This window comes from Myxocyprinus asiaticus, chromosome 13 (genome assembly GCF_019703515.2).
Source record: "Myxocyprinus asiaticus isolate MX2 ecotype Aquarium Trade chromosome 13, UBuf_Myxa_2, whole genome shotgun sequence".
Taxonomy (NCBI): Eukaryota; Metazoa; Chordata; class Actinopteri; order Cypriniformes; family Catostomidae; genus Myxocyprinus; species Myxocyprinus asiaticus.
In genome coordinates, this window is record NC_059356.1 from 31,016,551 (window position 1) to 31,035,206 (window position 18,656).

The window sequence follows — 18,656 nt, forward strand, 5'->3', positions numbered from 1 at the left end:
ACAATAACTTTTTTACATCAATGATAATCCTATTTAACAGTATTAGTAAGCATAATACTAACATTAATACATAAAGGGGAACACAGCTAAAACTGGTCTCAGCTGGTCACCTAGCCATGTCACACAGGTCTGCTTGCTGGTTTTAGAGTGGTTTTGGGCACTTTTTAGCAGGGTAACTTGCTGACCTTCCAGACAAACCAGATGAGCACGAGCTTGGCCAGGCTGGGAGACCAGCTAAGACAAGTCAACCAGCTCTCTCTCGGTCTGCGGGGTATTATTAAGATTAAAATAATTTCATCAGTCATTTTCCTCAGCTCTAATTTAAGCTAGGAGTATTTTACACATGTGAGTTTGACATAAAATTTCACATAGCATGAATAACGACGGTATGGGAAGATTTTTGTGTGCAATACAACACTGTATTCATAGAGAGCGACACCACACAGGGAGGAACGTAACACACAAGAGCTGGACGCGTACGAGGTGACGCACACACGTACGAGCGCGTGTCTTATATTACGAAGCACCGCCTCTCCTTCGCTCTCTTTCAATCGGACCAGGGACAGAATGGTAAGTGCATGAAATATGCTTCTCGTGCAATCCAACCTAAATCAAACCCATCCTTTCGTTTTTACATACATTCTGTGCGATGTATACCCCCTAGTAAGTAAATTAACGTTTTGCAGTTAATATAGTTGTATACGTCTTGAGTATTTTGCACATGGTGTGTGACTGGGCCGTAAGGGAAAATGGCAGCGACCTGCTTTATTTGTGCTCCCAATACAGATGAACGATTTATAAGTTAACGTTTTCTAAAATATTAAATGTAAAGTCAAATGTCAAAATAAAACCGCTATACTAAATGGGTTTCCACTTTACTCGACGACGTGCACTTAGAAATTGTTACTTAGGAAGTAGTAATACGTTACTGCACGTTTCTAGGGCCTACCATTGGAAGTATGCTAGATAAGTAAATACAAGTTAGGTAAACGCTTTTGTACACCGAGGTTTATAGGTTTGAAGTTAACTACACTTAATTGACGCACTTGTTCGCGCATGTTTCTAGTCTCACCGCAAATTTTCGGCCCCACGCCACGGATCTCTGGGCTTCCTGCCGCGCAAGAGGAGCCGTCGCCATCGTGGGAAGGTGAAGAGTTTCCCCAAAGATGATCCCAGCAAACCTGTTCACCTGACTGCCTTCCTCGGCTACAAGGCTGGCATGACCCACATTGTCCGTGAGGTCGATAGACCTGGCTCAAGTGAGTACCTGTTTTGTAGTTCATAGCAAATAGACCATGATCCGTGTATTTGAAGCTTAATTTAATTGTGGAGTGTCTGCCGATGATGATATTCTCGACGGGCGGACATATTTGGGCCACAAGCCCCTGCTGAATGTCGAGTACTGAGAGCAGTTTCATAACTTACTGTTGTTGGCCTCAACAGACTTGATGTATTTTCACCCAGAAATCGGACTTTTTAGCATTCATGTTGTATCTGTTACTTCTCCTTCACAAAAAAGATGTTAGATTAAATGTTGGCCTCAATCAACCTTCTCTTGTTTTAGGGGAATCAAATTAAAGTGTATAACTTGAAGCTATCATTTTGCCTTGCATTGAGTGCACCTTATAAATTAGAAACCTGTTAGTGATACTCCTAGTTATTACTATGGGTTTTCTTACATTTAAGAGGTTTGTTGCAATAGGCCACTGGTCCTAAACCTTAATTTGCTGTAGTCTTTTAAACCTGGGAAGATGTAATTTTGCAACCAATTTGTGCTTTCTGTGCCCACTATCAGAGGTCAACAAAAAGGAAGTGGTTGAGGCAGTAACCATTGTGGAGGCTCCTCCCATGATTGTAGTGGGTGTTGTTGGATATGTGATGACTCCTCGTGGCCTGCGCTCTTTCAAGACCATCTTTGCTGAGCATATCAGTGATGAGTGCAAACGCCGCTTCTACAAGAACTGGTAAGACATGCTGCAGATATCATTTTAGGTTATGAGTTTGTCCATGCAAGTTGCTGGCAAGAGTAAACCATGCCATGTTTTCCTGAGCCAGTCTAATGTGTCGGTGTGGTGCAGCTCCGCTCAGGTGCCTTGTGCCCTGATGAGCTCTGGGCTCCTCTGGCCAGTGAAAAGGGCTTCTTAGAAACTTGTGCCATGAGCCAAAAAGATGAAGTGCTTATAATGCCCCCTTTACTATGAGGATGGGCAAGCAGCCAGGCCCAGTTTCCTTCCACTGGTCTGTTGGGCTATGAAGGATCTGGTGCCCACCCGTTTTTGTGCTTCTCCCCCACCCCTATCTGCCATCTACAGGTACAAGTCTAAGAAGAAGGCCTTTACCAAGTACTGCAAGAGGTGGCAAGATGAAGAGGGCAAGAAGCAGCTGGAGAAAGACTTTGCCTCTATGAAGAAGTACTGCCAGGTTATTCGCATCATTGCCCACACACAGGTGAGCTGTAGATCTATCTGTGGAATGTCTGTTCTCCAAGCTGAGACTTGAATGGTTGTGGGAATTGATGGACTTCGGTTCTCAAATCATAAGTGCAACACTGAATGGTTCATAACAATATATAGCTGGAAAGTTGTTTAAATGCAGATCTGTTGTGGTGAAACTTTGCTAACCTCCCTTTTTCTCTGTAGATGCGCCTGCTACCACACAGGCAGAAGAAGTCTCATCTAATGGAGATTCAGCTGAATGGAGGTTCCATTGCTGATAAGGTTGACTGGGCCAGAGAGAAGCTTGAACAGTCCGTTCCCATTAGCAACGTCTTTGCTCAAGATGAGATGATCGATGTTATTGGAGTCACCAAGGGTCATGGATATAAGGGTATGTTGACTGTCTTATGTTAAGTGTACAGCCAGTCTCATGATTCTAATATGACTTGACCAGAATTGTGCATGTAATGATGAAAGACATGGATTTATTGCGTCAGGCATGGCGCCCGAAATGCATGAGGAAATATCCCATGCTGCCTTCCTTCTGATAACATGCATACTATAGAATTTGTCTAAGAGAGCTTTTAAGTGCACGTTGCTGATTTTTGTTCCATTTCTGTAGGTGTGACGAGCCGTTGGCACACAAAGAAGCTGCCCCGCAAAACCCATCGTGGTCTGCGTAAGGTGGCCTGTATTGGAGCCTGGCATCCTGCTCGTGTGGCTTTCTCTGTGGCTCGTGCTGGTCAGAAGGGTTACCACCACCGCACTGAGATCAACAAGAAGGTGAGGCTTCAAGAATCGGTGGGCTTTATGAAGGACCAACTTTGCAGGTTTCCCTTTTTGATACAGTTCTCATGGGTTTTGATTTTTCACTTAGATCTACAAGATTGGTACGGGCTATCACACAAAGGATGGAAAATTAGTTAAAAACAATGCCTCAACTGATTATGATCTGTCCAACAAGAGCATCAACCCTCTGGTGAGCGCAATATCTGCTTAAAGGACTGTAGTGTTTTGGAAGCAATTTAATACATTTAAAACTTTTTTGTAAAAAAAATGTTAACTAACTTTTTTTTTATCAGGGTGGCTTTGTGCATTATGGTCAGGTGACCAATGACTTCCTCATGCTGAAAGGCTGCGTGGTTGGAACCAAGAAGAGGGTTTTGACTCTGCGTAAATCTCTTCTGGTCCAGACCAGCCGCCGTGCACAGGAGAAGATTGACCTCAAATTCATCGACACCACTTCCAAATTCGGTCATGGGCGTTTCCAGACCATCGAGGAGAAGAAAGCCTTCATGGTGAGTGCATACTTGCACTGGTCTCTCCAGAATGTTATCCCTCCTCTCTGAACATCCTCAGTTTGTGGCCTGAAGAAGTCAGGCAGAATTAAGGGCTGTTCACTTAGACCAGGCCTGTGTCTAGTAAGTGCATCAGTGCTTTGACACAGGCCAAGGTGCTGGCTGTCATGTCCCTTTTGATTGGATGTCATGCCTGATTGCCTCTTTAAAGAATCCTTAATTGGAAGTGTTTGAGTTATAGGCCTTTTGAACAATGTGGCGCATACATGCTTGCCCGCAGCTAGCCAGAAGCAATAGAACCTGTGCCAGCCTGATTCATTCTGGATCTGTTCAGACTCCTAGCTCTTTTCCACCAAAATTGCGATTTTTGGTTCTCGTGCCAAGCCTGTGCTCTGCTGGTTCACGTCCTGGTAATCTGGAGCCTATAGTAAACCGGCAGTGTTTTTCCATTGACCTGAGAGCCAAACGGGGATGTAACTGGTTACTGTCTACTTGGTAGTTTCACATAAAGACCTCAAACATAAACATGACACATCACAGTGTGTTTGCATACAGCTTTAACTCCTCGTTTTTGAGGTCATATTTAAACATGCGGATTAATGCAATCCATCATTATTACATTGCTCGATTGCCAGAGACATCTATGCTTGAGACAACAGGTAGTGTCATTAAAATATTGTATGAGCTATGGCTTAGCTTGCTAAATTCAGTAAACTGTTACAGTGGAACCATTAACATCAGATGGTTGTATTTTGAATCTTTTGCCATAGCATATATTATTGATTGAGAATCCTACTGTTTTACTTTGCAGCAATCTTCCAAACTTGGTGAGTAGCTAGTCAAATATCCCCTTGGAGAACAAAACCATGCACAAAATATGACCACAGTGTAAGAAAAGCTAACAAAGTTGGCAAATATAACTTACTGAGTTTAGCTGCAGAGGACACTGGCGATTAGCTGTTTATCACGAGCGTTACTGGCTGAATTTAATGACCCGGTTAGCAGGCTGGTATCCCGCCCTCGATCCTTGACGTAATCGGTTGCTACGTAGAGACCAGCTAGCTTTTGAGGCCGGTGTGGAACCAGGTTTTCGGCCATGGAACGACCTTTTCTGTGGTGGAAATGCGCGGAACAGTTCGAGAATTCGTAACCGGCCCAGTAACTCGCTCTTGGACTATATTGGTGGAAAATGGCTATCGGTGACATTCTGCTCCCGCTGCATTGCTTTACGATCATCGTGTATCTGGTCCAATGCGTGGTAAAAGGTCCATGTGGAGTGGCTATAGAATAAAACATTTCTCCCATGGGCCTCTGCAGATCTGCACTGTTCGTAACCTGTTTCAGCCCATCAGTCTGAGATTTGGGTTCCATTCCAGTGCAAAAGTAAAAACTCAGTGAGGCAGGGGAGTAGTGCCCTATTTGTGCTTTCTCCCTGTTCACTCTCTGATGACAAAACTGTGGTGTAAAGAATCAGAAGTTAAGATGCGGTATTAACTTTGTACTGTGCCCACAGCTTCTAAATGATCTTTTTCTATTAACAGGGACCCCTCAAGAAAGACCGTATTGCCAAGGAGGAGATGGCATAAGTGTGCTCCGCCCCTGCTCCGTTTGTGGCGTTGTCATAGCAGTACTGCAGAGATATTTAATAAAAATAAATAAAACACTATTTGTGTGCAGTGTCTATTTAAACCAGTATCAATCACACTTTTTGGTTTTACCCCTCCCCCATTTCAGATGAGAGACTCTAAATGTATATTGAATGCATACTTGGCTCTAAATGATGCACAGGTTATTTTAACCCAAAAAGTACATTATCAACAGTGTATGCTTTGTTATATAGGGTATAGACTTTGTAAGCAAGCATTGCATTAAAATTATTGCTCCGGTTTATAATCAAAGCTATTAACATTGCAGTTTGCAAGCACATGAGGTTCGAGTGGTCTAATTTTCACTGCATTCACATTTGTTGCACTTACAGCACATTTGACAGGCAGTATAGCAAAAATGCTTTGTGTAAAAAAGAACCATCTAACGTAGACATGTTCTCTACCATCTGAATCGGTCAATTTTAATAATTGTATGTACATTAAACAGAAATTATAATATGAATGTCCTTTTTAATTTTTAGTAATCTTTTCATTATAACAGATTATGCAGCATGGTTCTTTCATGGTTGAATTGGTTAATGTTTAAATTGTCAACATTAATTGGCCATTTTTAATGTTCTGAGGAGTACTGACTTGTGATATTCGCACAAATATGAAGGTTGTTTTTTTTTTTTTTTTTTTTTCTCCAGTGGATCTCAAAAGGAGATTTTAGGGAGACTTTTCAATCCCATTCACTTTCATTGAATGAAAATTTATGGTGAGTGGTAACTTTTTTTTTTTTCTTTTTTTTTTTTTTCTCACAGCAGAGAGAAATTTAATTTTTGAATGAACTGCCATTTAACTAAGTATTTGTTACAGGTATCTAACAAGAAAAACATGTAATTTAGCTCATGATAGTCCTTACAGCAGCGCTATCTTTGGTTTATAATGGGAATGACAACGAGGCTGTAAGGCATAGACGTAGTCTCTTCAATAGGCTGTTCTGCATTTTGAGGTGTTTTTGTATCGTATCGCGGACTAAATATTGAAAAATATTTTCAAGAACATACAGAAGACCAAAAACAGACAACAGGTGTTGTGGAAAATCTGATGTGAGGACGCTTTTTACAGCTGTGTGCTGCATGACACTGAATAGATGGTTAAGCTAATCCTCAGTCTCGCTGTCATTTCCAAGAAAAATCAAACAAGGCACTGCTGTGAATAAAAGGGCTATTGCATCACGTATAGCTGGAAAGCAAGTGACTAAAGAGAAGGGTCATAATTTGGACTACATATTTTGCATTCATAATGAATTAATTTAGAGTTTTAATGTTCAATTTTTTCAAAAAAGGGAAAATGCATAATATGATAAACATGTCGAGAGACAACCAATTAGCCTCAGTGGTTTTTATTTACCTTCTAATTATTTAATGTTTTAAAAAATAATTATTGCGAAAGAGGTCTTTAAACTCCTACGTTCGGGTCATTTTTGACCCGTTTAAGAGTTAAAAGCAGTGAAAAATAGGACTTAAGTTTGATCAAAATGCTTTTGGGTCATCTTCAACATTGACAAAATCAATATGTTAAAAATCGTTTTTATAATAGTTGTTAATGTTTATGGAATGTCAAACTTTTTGCTTACACCTATTATGTTCGGAGTGACACAAGCTCTCTCTCTCTCTCCCTCTCCCCCTCTCAGGTTTGAACATCAACTAACAAGATCAAACTGAAATTCACAGCTTTTTAACACTTCTGAGTACAAATTTGAAGGCTGCTTACTGGATCAATACAAGTAAACATCATATTATGCGACTACGCATTACTTTACGGAGAGCTTACGACCCGCTAATTAAGTCTTGCATTAAGAACAGGTGGTGCAACCAAAATAAGCACAGACTTAGTTACAAACTAACTAGTAGTTGCTAAGCCCTTAGTGTGACCTTTATGTCCCAACTTAAATGAGATCTTAGGCACACTTCACTTTGCGCTCCATTGACTCCCATTCATACGCATCCAAATGCAACAGAGTAGAAAGTATTGAGTCAAGTGTTACCACATAAGTATGAAGGAATTACTAATGATCTGGACAATTATTTTGAAGGGTCATGGTAACACATTATTAATTAATGAGATCTTACTGTTTGCTTCCTTGGGAGTTAAAGGTTATCTGGACCATTATTCTAAAGTGAAAAATATTATAAACCATTACTATAGTAACTGAGGTGTTACTTGTCAGTTAGTAATGAATACTCAAGTGTCTGTTCCTACATTTTATTCATTTAATCAAACAGATAGTTAAGAAACATTCACTGACATTCAAAACATTTTTTTTTTCCTGGCATTGAATTATGAATCATTGAAATAATTGAACATAATTCCATAGTCTACAAACCTTTAGTAGGATAATGCTTTTAATTGCTGGTGCTCATGGTTACTACATGTTTTAAAAGTCTTATCTCTTAACATAAAGTAAAATAATAAAATGATGTGTCTACACAAGTGTGTTGTTCTCCACAAGACTTCAATAGAAAACGGAGGGACAACCAGCGTGCAGCATGAGGCCGATTCCACATGTGTACTTCTGCCTTAGACAGCCCACTCTGTAAATACGTACAGTTTTTATCAAATTAATTTGACATGTTTCCTCCTTTGCCTATGTTCGGTCTGAACAGAACAGAATGTGTGTTAAAGTTTACCGCGTGCAGGCGAAGTGGCGGGAGGCCAGAGCAAAATCGCACTCCCTCTTCTTTCACTTTCAGCACAAGCGTTGAATATAACAAACCCTGATTGGATTAGAAGCTTGATGGACGTGACACTCATTCTTTTTTCATTGGATCTATTAAGTTACTCAGAAAAAAAAATAAATAAAAAAATGCACTTCACATAAAATGAAACACTTCTTGTAAGATTAACCTACAGTCTCTATGAATAAAAAAATCATTTTAAAATGTTTTGTAAAAAAAAAAAAAAAAATGGTGTATTCATTAATTAATGTGTTACCATGACCCTCACTTTAAAATAATTAGTTATTCCTTCATGTTTATGTGGTCACACTTGATTCATTACCTATGTGTTACCAAAATTATTTTAAAAAGACCTCCAGCAATATCAGACTTGCCGAAGTTAATAATTTGTAATGAACAGAAGAGATATCCCAAGCAATACACATTTTGGGCACATACATCTGTAAGCTGACTAGCTGATACTCTACTAGACACTGTAGCCATGATTTAGAGAGCTGTTACGTCCATAAATTAATTTCCACAAAAAACGCACGTGAGGCGCATGTTTCTCTGAAAGCGCATTTCATGATCATGTTCGCAATAAAAACATAATCATTCACATTTTAGACACATGTTAAAGTTTTGATTAGTAATTAATTAGTAGTTATTTTTAATTAGCGATAGTTAGTTGATAGTTCTCAATGAGGAAAATCAAATTCAATAATTATTTATTACCTAACAGTGAACTACCTCAGTCATCAGTTCATTATTACTTACTGATTGGTTAATCATGTTTCCATATTAGTTAATCGTAGTAACTAAAGTGTTAATGTAGAACTACTCATTAATCCTGCATTAATTCCTGCATAGTTACCTATTAATGATGGACCATTATTATAAAGTGTTACCAGTTGTTTTTTTTTTTACAACTGTAGGACAAGAGGATGCGGTACCAATAGGAGAACGAAAGGTCACACGCTGACATCTGGGCTCAATTCAAAGAATACATATTTCAAAGCTGCGAGATTTATTGTTGCAGGAAAGTAAGTAGACAATATATTTTTAATTTTTAATAAAATTTTATTTGCTATTTGTGATTCATTATTTACTTACACCAGAAGCCCTCCTGGTTCGTAGCGTAACAAAAAGGAGTTCTCAAAGCCGAGTGTGACCGCCCCTTTAAGAGTTAAGGGACACCCTAAATAAGACATGAGGTGCAGAAACGTTCACCAGGAGACAGTTGACATCTAATACATTGCATACAACATGGTTTCAGCAAGATATTTATCAGAGATTTACTGTATATCTATTGTACATGTGTAGTACCACAACTCACAAATAGGTGGCGCTCTTTCCAGTTAAAATGCTATTATAGAAGCCTTTATTCAGTGTGAAAAGTTATAGATAAGTGTGCTGTAAATTTACTGAAAATCTATTGAACTCTATAGGGGTAATTTTTGACCGGAACATCACAGGTCTTGTTGGCTGCACATCAACACTTCTGTGATTGTAAATGGTGGTATCCGACTGATCACTACTGTGTCTGTTGGGGCACAAACCCATACTAAATCCGAAACTAGACAATCTTGGAAACTGAATATTCATCAATAGTTTAAGAATGCAAAACAGTGTCTGTTGTTTGCCCTCTTTATTTTTAATACAGGACATATTTGCCCACATCCCTGTTGATTCCCTAAACTTAGATGCCAAATCAAACTTAAATTTTGATGTAGACTTGAATAGAGAAACTAGATGAACTTTAATCAAGAAGTGTGGTACAACTTTGTTTTCTTCTGTGGATGACCTCTGAGAAAGCTTGCTCCAGGAAAGCAATGCTGCAGGATAGGAACTGGATCAATGCAGCCTTGTGGATCCTCCTGACTCAGCAAGAGTCCTGGCCTTCAGGTATTTGTTCGATAATGAATGTTGTGTATCCCGTAATTAGTATTGTACATTCACAAGGTTTCTCTAGAGGACAAAATAAGTTTATTCAGAATGAGGCTCCAGAGGCCCACTCTAAATTTCAGCTATTGCCTTTGTCAAGGCACTTGAAAGTGTAGTTTAGCTTTCTAAGAAGTGTTAAGACTGAAGAGTACTATTTGTTGTGTAAAGTAAATTGTATTTTTCATTCTATTGTTTGTGCATTTCATATTGGAAAGTGTAATGAAAAGCATGTCCTGAGATGTGTTATAAGCTTTTGAATGGAATTACATAGTTGAAGTGAAATTTTCAAGCAGTTTTCATGGTGTAACATGCGTCATCTTGAAGGACTATTTAAACAAAAATCTCTATTTATTCTATAATTATTATGCCCATAATAATGTGCACAGGATATGTTAATATTAATAAATATCAGAATCAGAATCAAAAAAATATTTGCCTCTGGAGTTGTTTTTTTGGGGGCATTTTTAATCTTTTACTGTTATGTTTTATACTAAAGACTAGCATTCAGCTAAACTTATAACTAGGACTAGAATAGAATTAGTATTAACTCTTAGAAAACAGATTAAAAAATATTTAAAGGGAAATTAACTACAGGAGTGTCTTGGACACTTTTGTACTTTTAAAAACTGACTGGTTCAAAAACTGAGGCAAAAAGGTCAAACTTGAGATGGTGACCAGTTACTGGACCTAAGAAAGACACTTTCCCTTTGTTATATACTGTATATGGTACATGCACATTTTTCCTGAACATGTTATACTGTATGCCCACAGTATACTGTAATGCCCACATAGAGAAATTCACTTTATTTCAGACAGAGCTCTTAGGTTAATAAGCTCTCACTGTAATGGCTGCTTCATTCTAATGAGGAATGACAGACTGATGTGGGCAATACTCTGAATTCTACCTTCTATGTCATGTTCATCTCTCTCTATGTCCAACTGCAATGCCTCATAGGTCTGCTGTACAGCAGCTATGCCCAGATGTCCATACCAAAATATACACATTAAACAGCTGGCTCTCCCCACTCCCTCTGGCCTGCAACCCACCCCACTATTACATCACAGTTGGATGAGGGCTACAGCGGACTTTCATTACTCCATGGTACTCTCTGCCAGTTCTGCTCTTGTGTAACTTTGTTGTTGCAATCTCAAAGACCCCATGAAATGGGTTGGCAAGCACTGTTTTTCCATTTATTTATTTATTTTTATTTATTTATTTTTACCAAAAAGGTCTATAAAAACTGGAGAAAGCCATCTGTTAACAGTGACTAATGTAACTTATCACTCTGGACCCACAGGAAATTTCATGACAATGCTGATTGGCTAAATGGCACCATGAGAGCACACACTGTCCCAAGCACTTCAATAGCAGCCGACTAGAGCTGGACCGACAAAGCTGATAAAAAATGACACTGAAAAATAAATAAATAATAATAATCAGAATACATGGCTGCTTATGATTGGTTGTTAATAAAGAAATAAAATTGTTTTCTGGCTCAAAATTGTGTAATTATTGCATCAAACAGCAGGGGCAAACTGAGCCATATTATTTCCTATTGAATCAGGAAGTTAAGGCTGGATCTGTTAAGGACCTTGACCTATTAAGGCTTGTCCCTTAAAATAGCCAATATTAATAAGTTTATTTTGGCAACTTTTAGGCATGCACTAGCATATATTGCATCAAAGCCCCCCAATTTTTATTTCATGTGGTCTATCAGACAGCGGCAGTGGCTTGCTTAGCTTTGCAAGGCTTGGAGGTTTCATCCTTGAGAATTGAGCTCCAGGCACAGAGCAGAATACTGTACATACAGGCAGGACGGCCCGCATCCCTCTGAGCGTTGGGGACATCAAATGTGGATTGAGGCTTTTGTTTACAATGGAGTCCAAAGGGAACTCACCTAATGAAGCCTCTTTGTCCTCATTGACTCATTGCAAAACTGCTTCCCCCATCATTTCACAGTGTAATGAGAAATATTCTGCACTCTTGGCAAGAATTGCTTCAAACACAACCCCACATAACCCTTCCAGCAATATTCAAAAGGATTTATCAAGGATGGCTCCCTCATTTTTGATATGCTTAGACCTTGGAGTGTTGTCATCACTTTTTTGTCACTGCTTGTCTTTTCTCTGTTTTTTCAAAGGGAGAGGACTTAGACTTCAACAGACTGTTTCAACATCAGAGAGAGAGAGAGAGAAAGAAAGATGGAGGGGAAAAAAAGAAGAGAGGTGCATTGGCATTATATGATGCATGCCCTGAGAGTGGCAATGAGCAGGCCCAGATTTCACTAGGAGAAACAATAATGATGGAGTGTGTAATAAAAAAGAGAAGCATACAGATGAAAGGGCCGAAGCGGTATTTCATTGTGGCCGTGGGGCGAGTCAGTGAGATGACTGCGTTGGTCTCCTCTTTGCACTGTGCAATTATGTAAGGAGCTCTAGCAGAGCATACAGCTATTTCCCCACACTGCCCTATCTTCTCCTCTCCACCCCTCCTCCTCTCTCATGTCCTAACTACCCTTTACATTAGCTTGTTTGTTCTCTTTAAATGGGCTGGTAAAAGTTAGCACCATCCCTGATTTCACTGTTTGTATAGTAGGCAATATGATTCATGCAAGTGGGTGTGCTATATCATATTTTTGCAATTTGATATTTTTTATATGAAAATATGTCTTAATCCTTGATCAGGTGCTTAGCCTTTGTCACATTTCTATTAGCATTTCAGGAGGAATCATTCTCTGTCAAGGTATACTTCTAAGGCCATGTGCAGACTAACACATTTTTAACTTTGCTATGATTACGGCTCTCGATCACACTAGGATGGTGTTTTCTTCCACCAAAAACAGTGTTTAAAAAAACCATCTATCTATCTATCTATCTATCTATCTATCTATCTATCTATCTATCTATCTGTCTACCTATCTATCTAGATGAACAAACAATTTACAATATATTTAAATGTTTTTGTTTTTTTAATTGTTAGCTCATGGTACCTTATATTTACTAATGTTACCCTATAGAACCTTATTGTAAAGTGTAACTGATAATTTATTTCTATATTATTTGTATTTTCAGACATGAGGGGGAGAGACAGTGGACAGTCCTTGGCTTAAGTCTGCTTGACTGCAGCCCTAATGCACAAGTGCTGCACTGTGGCATCAGTATTCTGTGCTTGTTCCTATGGACACAGCATTCTGCAAGTCAGCAACAGCATCACTAGACTACTGAACAGGAGAGAGGCCCAGCACACACTTTCTCACCTAACCACTAGAGGGCAAGTGACACACAACTGTGGTACATCCCACTGTCTGCATGTTGTGTGTGTGTGTGTGTGTGTGAGAGAGAGAGAGAGAGAGAGGGTTGGTCATCTTGCTGAGCAATGCGTGATACAGTTACTAATTAGCCATGGGCTGTTCATCTGTTCTGTTTATGTGTGAGAGAGCTGAATTGTTGGTGTATAATGTTAAATTTTACTGAGTGTCAAAGATAGCACATCTTAAATCGTCCCTAGTCAGTTGGTACATTTTGTACAACTCTGCTGCTAGACCAATTCAGTTCTCTCTCTCAGTGGTTCTTTGGTTTACGGTTTTCATTCTAAGTGGTTTGCATCAGTCAATCAATCTGTGGGGGGCATTTATTTTTGGATATGTGATTATAAGTTAAGCAACAATATATTTAAAATTTTATTGCAAAATAGATATTTACAAATATCTGTAGTTTGAGAGCGTAAAGAGAACGATTAGGCTGCATAATTCACAGTATGTCATGGGAGTGGGCGGTCAATGCTGGGCACTTTTGCCACTCTTTGTTTGCCGTGACTCTCTGATTGGTAGATCTTTCTCAGCAGGTTTCACAGGTATTGTTGGTGCATTCACATCATGTTGGAATTACCGTAAATACGAGATTCCGACTTGTAAAAATACAAAACGTATCCACGCTATACTTTACAACGGGTCTGATTTGTTCACGGCACCATAACTGCACGCTTACTCCTCAGGCCTATCAAGAGACACTGAGTGGTATTCTGGGCTGTCTTTTATAGCCCAGGACTCCTCCTTCTTGGAGACAACCACTCACAGGTAAGTATATACATTAACATGTACTACAAATACACACAATACACATATACAATATAGTCAACATAAAATACATAAACATCACTATTTTAAGACACTATACATCATGATTGACATGTTAATTATGATGTATAGTGTCTAGAAATAGTGATGTTTAAGTACATTTTTAAGATCCCGCACATTTTTTTCATGTCTCACAGTGGACTTTAACACCCACTGTATCACAGTACTTAAACATTTTGCAACAACATACAGAGGTGAATTAATGCAGCTATAAATATTTTGCTGTTATCAAAAGCATTTTGAGCATTGCCATAGAAACAAATAAAACAGCTGAGTGACTCCAGCTAGGTCTCCTAAGCAACCAAATTGGCCCGGTTGCTAGGGAGGGTAGAGTCATATGGGGTAACCTCCTCGTGGTCGCGATTAGTGGTTCTCACTCTCAATGGGGCGTGTGGTAAGTTGTGCATAGATCGCGGAGAGTAGCATGATGCTCCACATGCTGTGAGTCTTCGCGTTGTTATGCACAACGAGCCACGTGATAAGATGTGTGGATTGACTGTTTCAGAAGCAGAGGCAACTGAGACTTGTCCTCTGCCACCCGGATTGAGGTGAGTAACTTTGCCACCCAGATTGAGGTGAGAATTGGGCATTCCAAATTGGGAGAAAAGGGGATAAAAAAAGAAACAGATGTAAACAAATACACAATTAAACATGGCAAAATCACTTCTTTGTTGTACCAGTGGATAAGAATACCTGCGTCACTTTTACACGACATATGATGTATTAATGCATGTTATCAAATTAAGTATTAATTAATTTCTTTAAAACATACCACAAAGGGTGAGTTATTTGTTGACTGTCACATCACATATTAATATTATTGAAATAAAGCACTGAAGTCAAAATAACTTTGCAAAATCTTTGCTTCCCATCATCTTTAATGTCGACACACCCCTTGCAGTGTCACAACTCCACAACTTATCTAGAATTCAGAGTTTCCCACTTGGAAAAACGACTTTGCTTGATCATTCATGTGCTCGGATCTCGTAATTATAAAATTTCAGAGTCCGCTTGAAGAGAACAACAATTAAAGTAATTCCAACAGGATGTGAACGCAGCATGTAGTTCTTCACCAGCAGTGGCGGGCCGTGCATTTACAGTCTAGGCCTTCAGTGTGATTCATGCCATTAAGAAAACACAGTTTCACAATGAATAAGACACCCTATGCCTTCGGGCATCATACATTATGTCGCAGCTAACTAATAATACCAACAGACATTTTAAAAACACGTCCACGCATGAAAGCCAGAACTTGAAACGACACTTAATGCTCAAGCAACACTAATTTTAACTGCAGCATGACTGTTTTGTGATATGAACGTCTCCCGAACAGACATTCAAAAATCATAATTTTTCATATGAATCTACCAAGGAGGTCTATAATACCTGGTATATTTTTATAATAATAACTAATATTATTATAAAATAATACATTTAGTTTCGTCAGGATACAGGGTTATGATGCGTTCCATTCAAGTTGGATGTGGGATATTCCTACTTGATACCTCCGACCATAAATGGCATTCCATTCCCCGATATTCTGAAGATGACCTTTAAAGAAACAAAACTGCAACACTCCCGTTAGCTTAGCAGGGGTTTGACTCTCATTAGAGATGTCTCCTAGCAACCCAGCTGATAAACAGTGCTGCAGCACTAGCATTTGTGCTTCAGGTGTACGATTATCAAAAGAGATTATAGTGTTTTATACACCTGTTTCTGCAGGTGTTCGTTAAACAAGCTTTAATATCATGTAATGTGGAAACGAACTCATTTATCGATATTACTTATAAAGTGAATGTTTATCACTTACTTTGTATATCTCCCTAAGTGTCCACATGTTTGTGTGACATCATGCACCTGCATCTCGGCGAAATCGGAGTTGAGAATTTCTGCACGTGACTACAAGTTGTAATTCTGACTTAAAGATGCATTCCATTGCACTTTTCCTAGTAGGAAGCTGTAAAATCCGACTTTCCGAGCTGAATGGAACGCAGCACTACTTTTCAAAACTGACACTGAATGCTCCAGCAGCCTAATCTACACTTAGAAAACTCCTGATGTTGCTATAACAATGCAAAAAGTACTTGAAGTGAGTTCAGTCCTCCTTTCCTGTTTAATAAATTAAATGTATTACATCCTTACCCAACCAATGCCTAAACCTAACTGATAGCATTTTAAAATGCAGTAGCGAAAAGAAAAACACATTTTCTGAAGCAACCACATCAATTTGTGTTGCTTCTATGACACTGTCGTGCCACGTGTCAGCTTGCGTTCTTGACTGGTCTTGAACCAAAGCCCTCCGAGCCCAAAGTCCAATGCTTTATGAGTTGAGCTCCCACGCAAGCTAATTAACTTGGAATAAGTGTATATACTGAATGTAGGCGGGTCTGTAATACAAGCGTTAAAATGTATCATTTTTCAAATGATGCGTTAGAGTAAAAGTGTGTTGATATAACATAAGAGGGTCTGAGTAATAGAGAGAAATATAAGTATTTATAAAGACATAATCAGCCACTGAAGTCATGATTTGAGTGAAAAGGAATAAAACACACAGTTGTTGTAGTGCCTCTAGTGTTCATTTCACCAGGAAACTGCAGGGAATGGTACCTGGAAATACATATAACAAGTTTTGCAAAAATGTTGTTTTAGTCACGCTTTCACTATGAAACCAGATTAAAAAATGAATGGGATTTCTACTTTCGGAACCCAACTGTTGCGCTCTATAGCCTGAATGGTACTCTCTTGTACAAGTAAACATTTCTATCCACCAGTTTCCTTTTAGTAGTCTGAAATGCTTCCTGATTTGGGTTAGCGGGGTTTAACACAGCTGCTATAAGAGACATCACAGCACACTTCCATGTCACACTTCCTCTCGGGCTGTATGACTGGATGATAGATATGCTAAATTTTAGGCTTGGTGGACAGTTGCTATTGTGATCTGGGATTATATAAGTGTGGTCCGAGCTGGAGAAACAAAGGCAGCAGCTGTGAGAGTGTGCCTTTAGTATTCCCAGTCAGAAGGGGACAGCATGTTTCTCAGGTCTTTCCAACCACACATACACAGTCACGTCTGGAAGCTGAAAAACGCTGCCTTCACAGGCTTTTTATGGATGTGAGATGGCAAGTCTGAATCTAAAGTTTGCATCACATCCTGTCTACTAAGATGCCTTCGCCTGGCCAGTTTTGGTGCTGCCTTTGATATCCATTAATCCTTTGTGTGCGGTTCTGTGGTTGTTTGAAAGAAAAACAAAATGGCGTCTGATGGTGGTGGCGGTTGAAAGCAGCAAAGCAGTTAACTTTTTTCTACTTAAGACTGAATTTGGTTTGTCTTAGGTATGTCTAAAGCTCACTTGAAATAGTTTTAGATCATTAGTCATGATGTTATGGTACCTTGAAAGGCTGTCCGATACCAGCGTTCTTACGAGGTGCCTTCATACACATATGCTGCCTTTGAAGTAATTGACTGACTGCAGTAGCTTTCGGATGCAGCCACGGTCTCGCTCTCTCTCTCTATGTCCCTTTCTTGCTTTTGCTCACTCTCCACTCTGATCACACAGCACTGCAGAGAGACACAAGGCACGTTTGATCACCACAATGGGAGAGAAAGTGAGGGAGAAAGGGAACAGATATGGGTGGATAGACACACAGAGTTACGGGGAATAGGAATGGAGAGAGAGAAGACACAGAGTGAGGTGTAAAAAGGAGAGGTAGCAGAAGGAGAAAGCTGGAGAACGGGTAGACAGTCACTGAGAGGTACACAGTAAGGGGCTAATACCTAACATCATGTCTCACAGCAACATGCAAATATTGACACTCTGGGAAGGAGCAGGGAATAAAATAGAGAGAGAGAGAGAGAGAGAGAGTGAGATCCAAAAGAAAGATCTGATGCAATAAGAACTGTGTAAAGATTTAGGCTGGAGAGGAGAAAAGGCACAGACGTGCGCTCTAGTGACGTGTGGTGGAATTTTGAAATAAGGAAGCAAAGGCAATTGTAAATTCACGTTCCATTTGATGTTTACACGGTTTACAGGGTAAAGGCTTATGGAACACTACTATTTACCTTACACTATCAACAAGAAAGCAATACTGTCATATTTTGTATGTTAATATTAACATGCTGTTTATTAAGTCACATTTAAGTTATCTCAAGACAGTAGCATGCGTAATTCGTACTTACTAAATGTTGTTCAGCTTTCGCAAGTAAACACATTTTTACGTACATTTTTATTTTACCCAACTCTACCCCATTCATTGAATAAGCAGTTTATTTGAATAATGATTAATAGAGAGTTACATAAATATAATATAATACACTGTAATAATGGAGTGACTATTAGCACTAAGTGTAAATAGCGCCTGCCACACAGCATGGCTATTTGCACTCCAATGCTCTGGTGGAAGCACAGAAATTAAAGGCAAACTGCACCCCAAGTGTTGCTGCAGTCGCGTGATGTGTAAAGATGCTGTGGATGTTTTTTGTTTTTTTCGTCCGGACGACCCGGGTTCAATTCCTCCTTTTGTCCCACTTTTCCTC

General features: G+C 39.3%; 1 protein-coding gene and 2 non-coding genes across 3 annotated transcripts; all 3 read left to right on the forward strand.

Annotated features, from left to right (window-relative positions):
- The first annotated feature begins 482 nt into the window (after positions 1–482).
- Positions 483–5,399, forward strand: LOC127449780 (60S ribosomal protein L3). The gene is made up of 9 exons (XM_051713324.1): positions 483–570; positions 1,067–1,259; positions 1,796–1,964; positions 2,313–2,448; positions 2,640–2,826; positions 3,058–3,218; positions 3,313–3,414; positions 3,518–3,733; positions 5,275–5,399. The coding sequence occupies exons 1-9, from the start codon at positions 568–570 to the stop codon at positions 5,317–5,319; spliced, it is 1,212 nt and encodes a 403-aa protein (XP_051569284.1). The 5' UTR covers positions 483–567; the 3' UTR covers positions 5,320–5,399.
- Positions 2,897–2,990, forward strand: LOC127451038 (small nucleolar RNA U83B). The gene has a single exon (XR_007899048.1). It is a non-coding gene; the product is annotated as a small nucleolar RNA U83B (small nucleolar RNA).
- LOC127451048 (small nucleolar RNA SNORA54) lies at positions 5,053–5,188 on the forward strand. Its single transcript, XR_007899058.1, has one exon. It is a non-coding gene; the product is annotated as a small nucleolar RNA SNORA54 (small nucleolar RNA).
- Positions 5,400–18,656: the final 13,257 nt, after the last annotated feature.

Coding starts and splice junctions, on each gene's coding strand:
- LOC127449780 (XM_051713324.1), top strand. Junction 2,827..3,057: donor CAAGGGTCATGGATATAAGG/GTATGTTGACTG, acceptor CCATTTCTGTAG/GTGTGACGAGCCGTTGGCAC. Junction 3,734..5,274: donor AGGAGAAGAAAGCCTTCATG/GTGAGTGCATAC, acceptor TTCTATTAACAG/GGACCCCTCAAGAAAGACCG.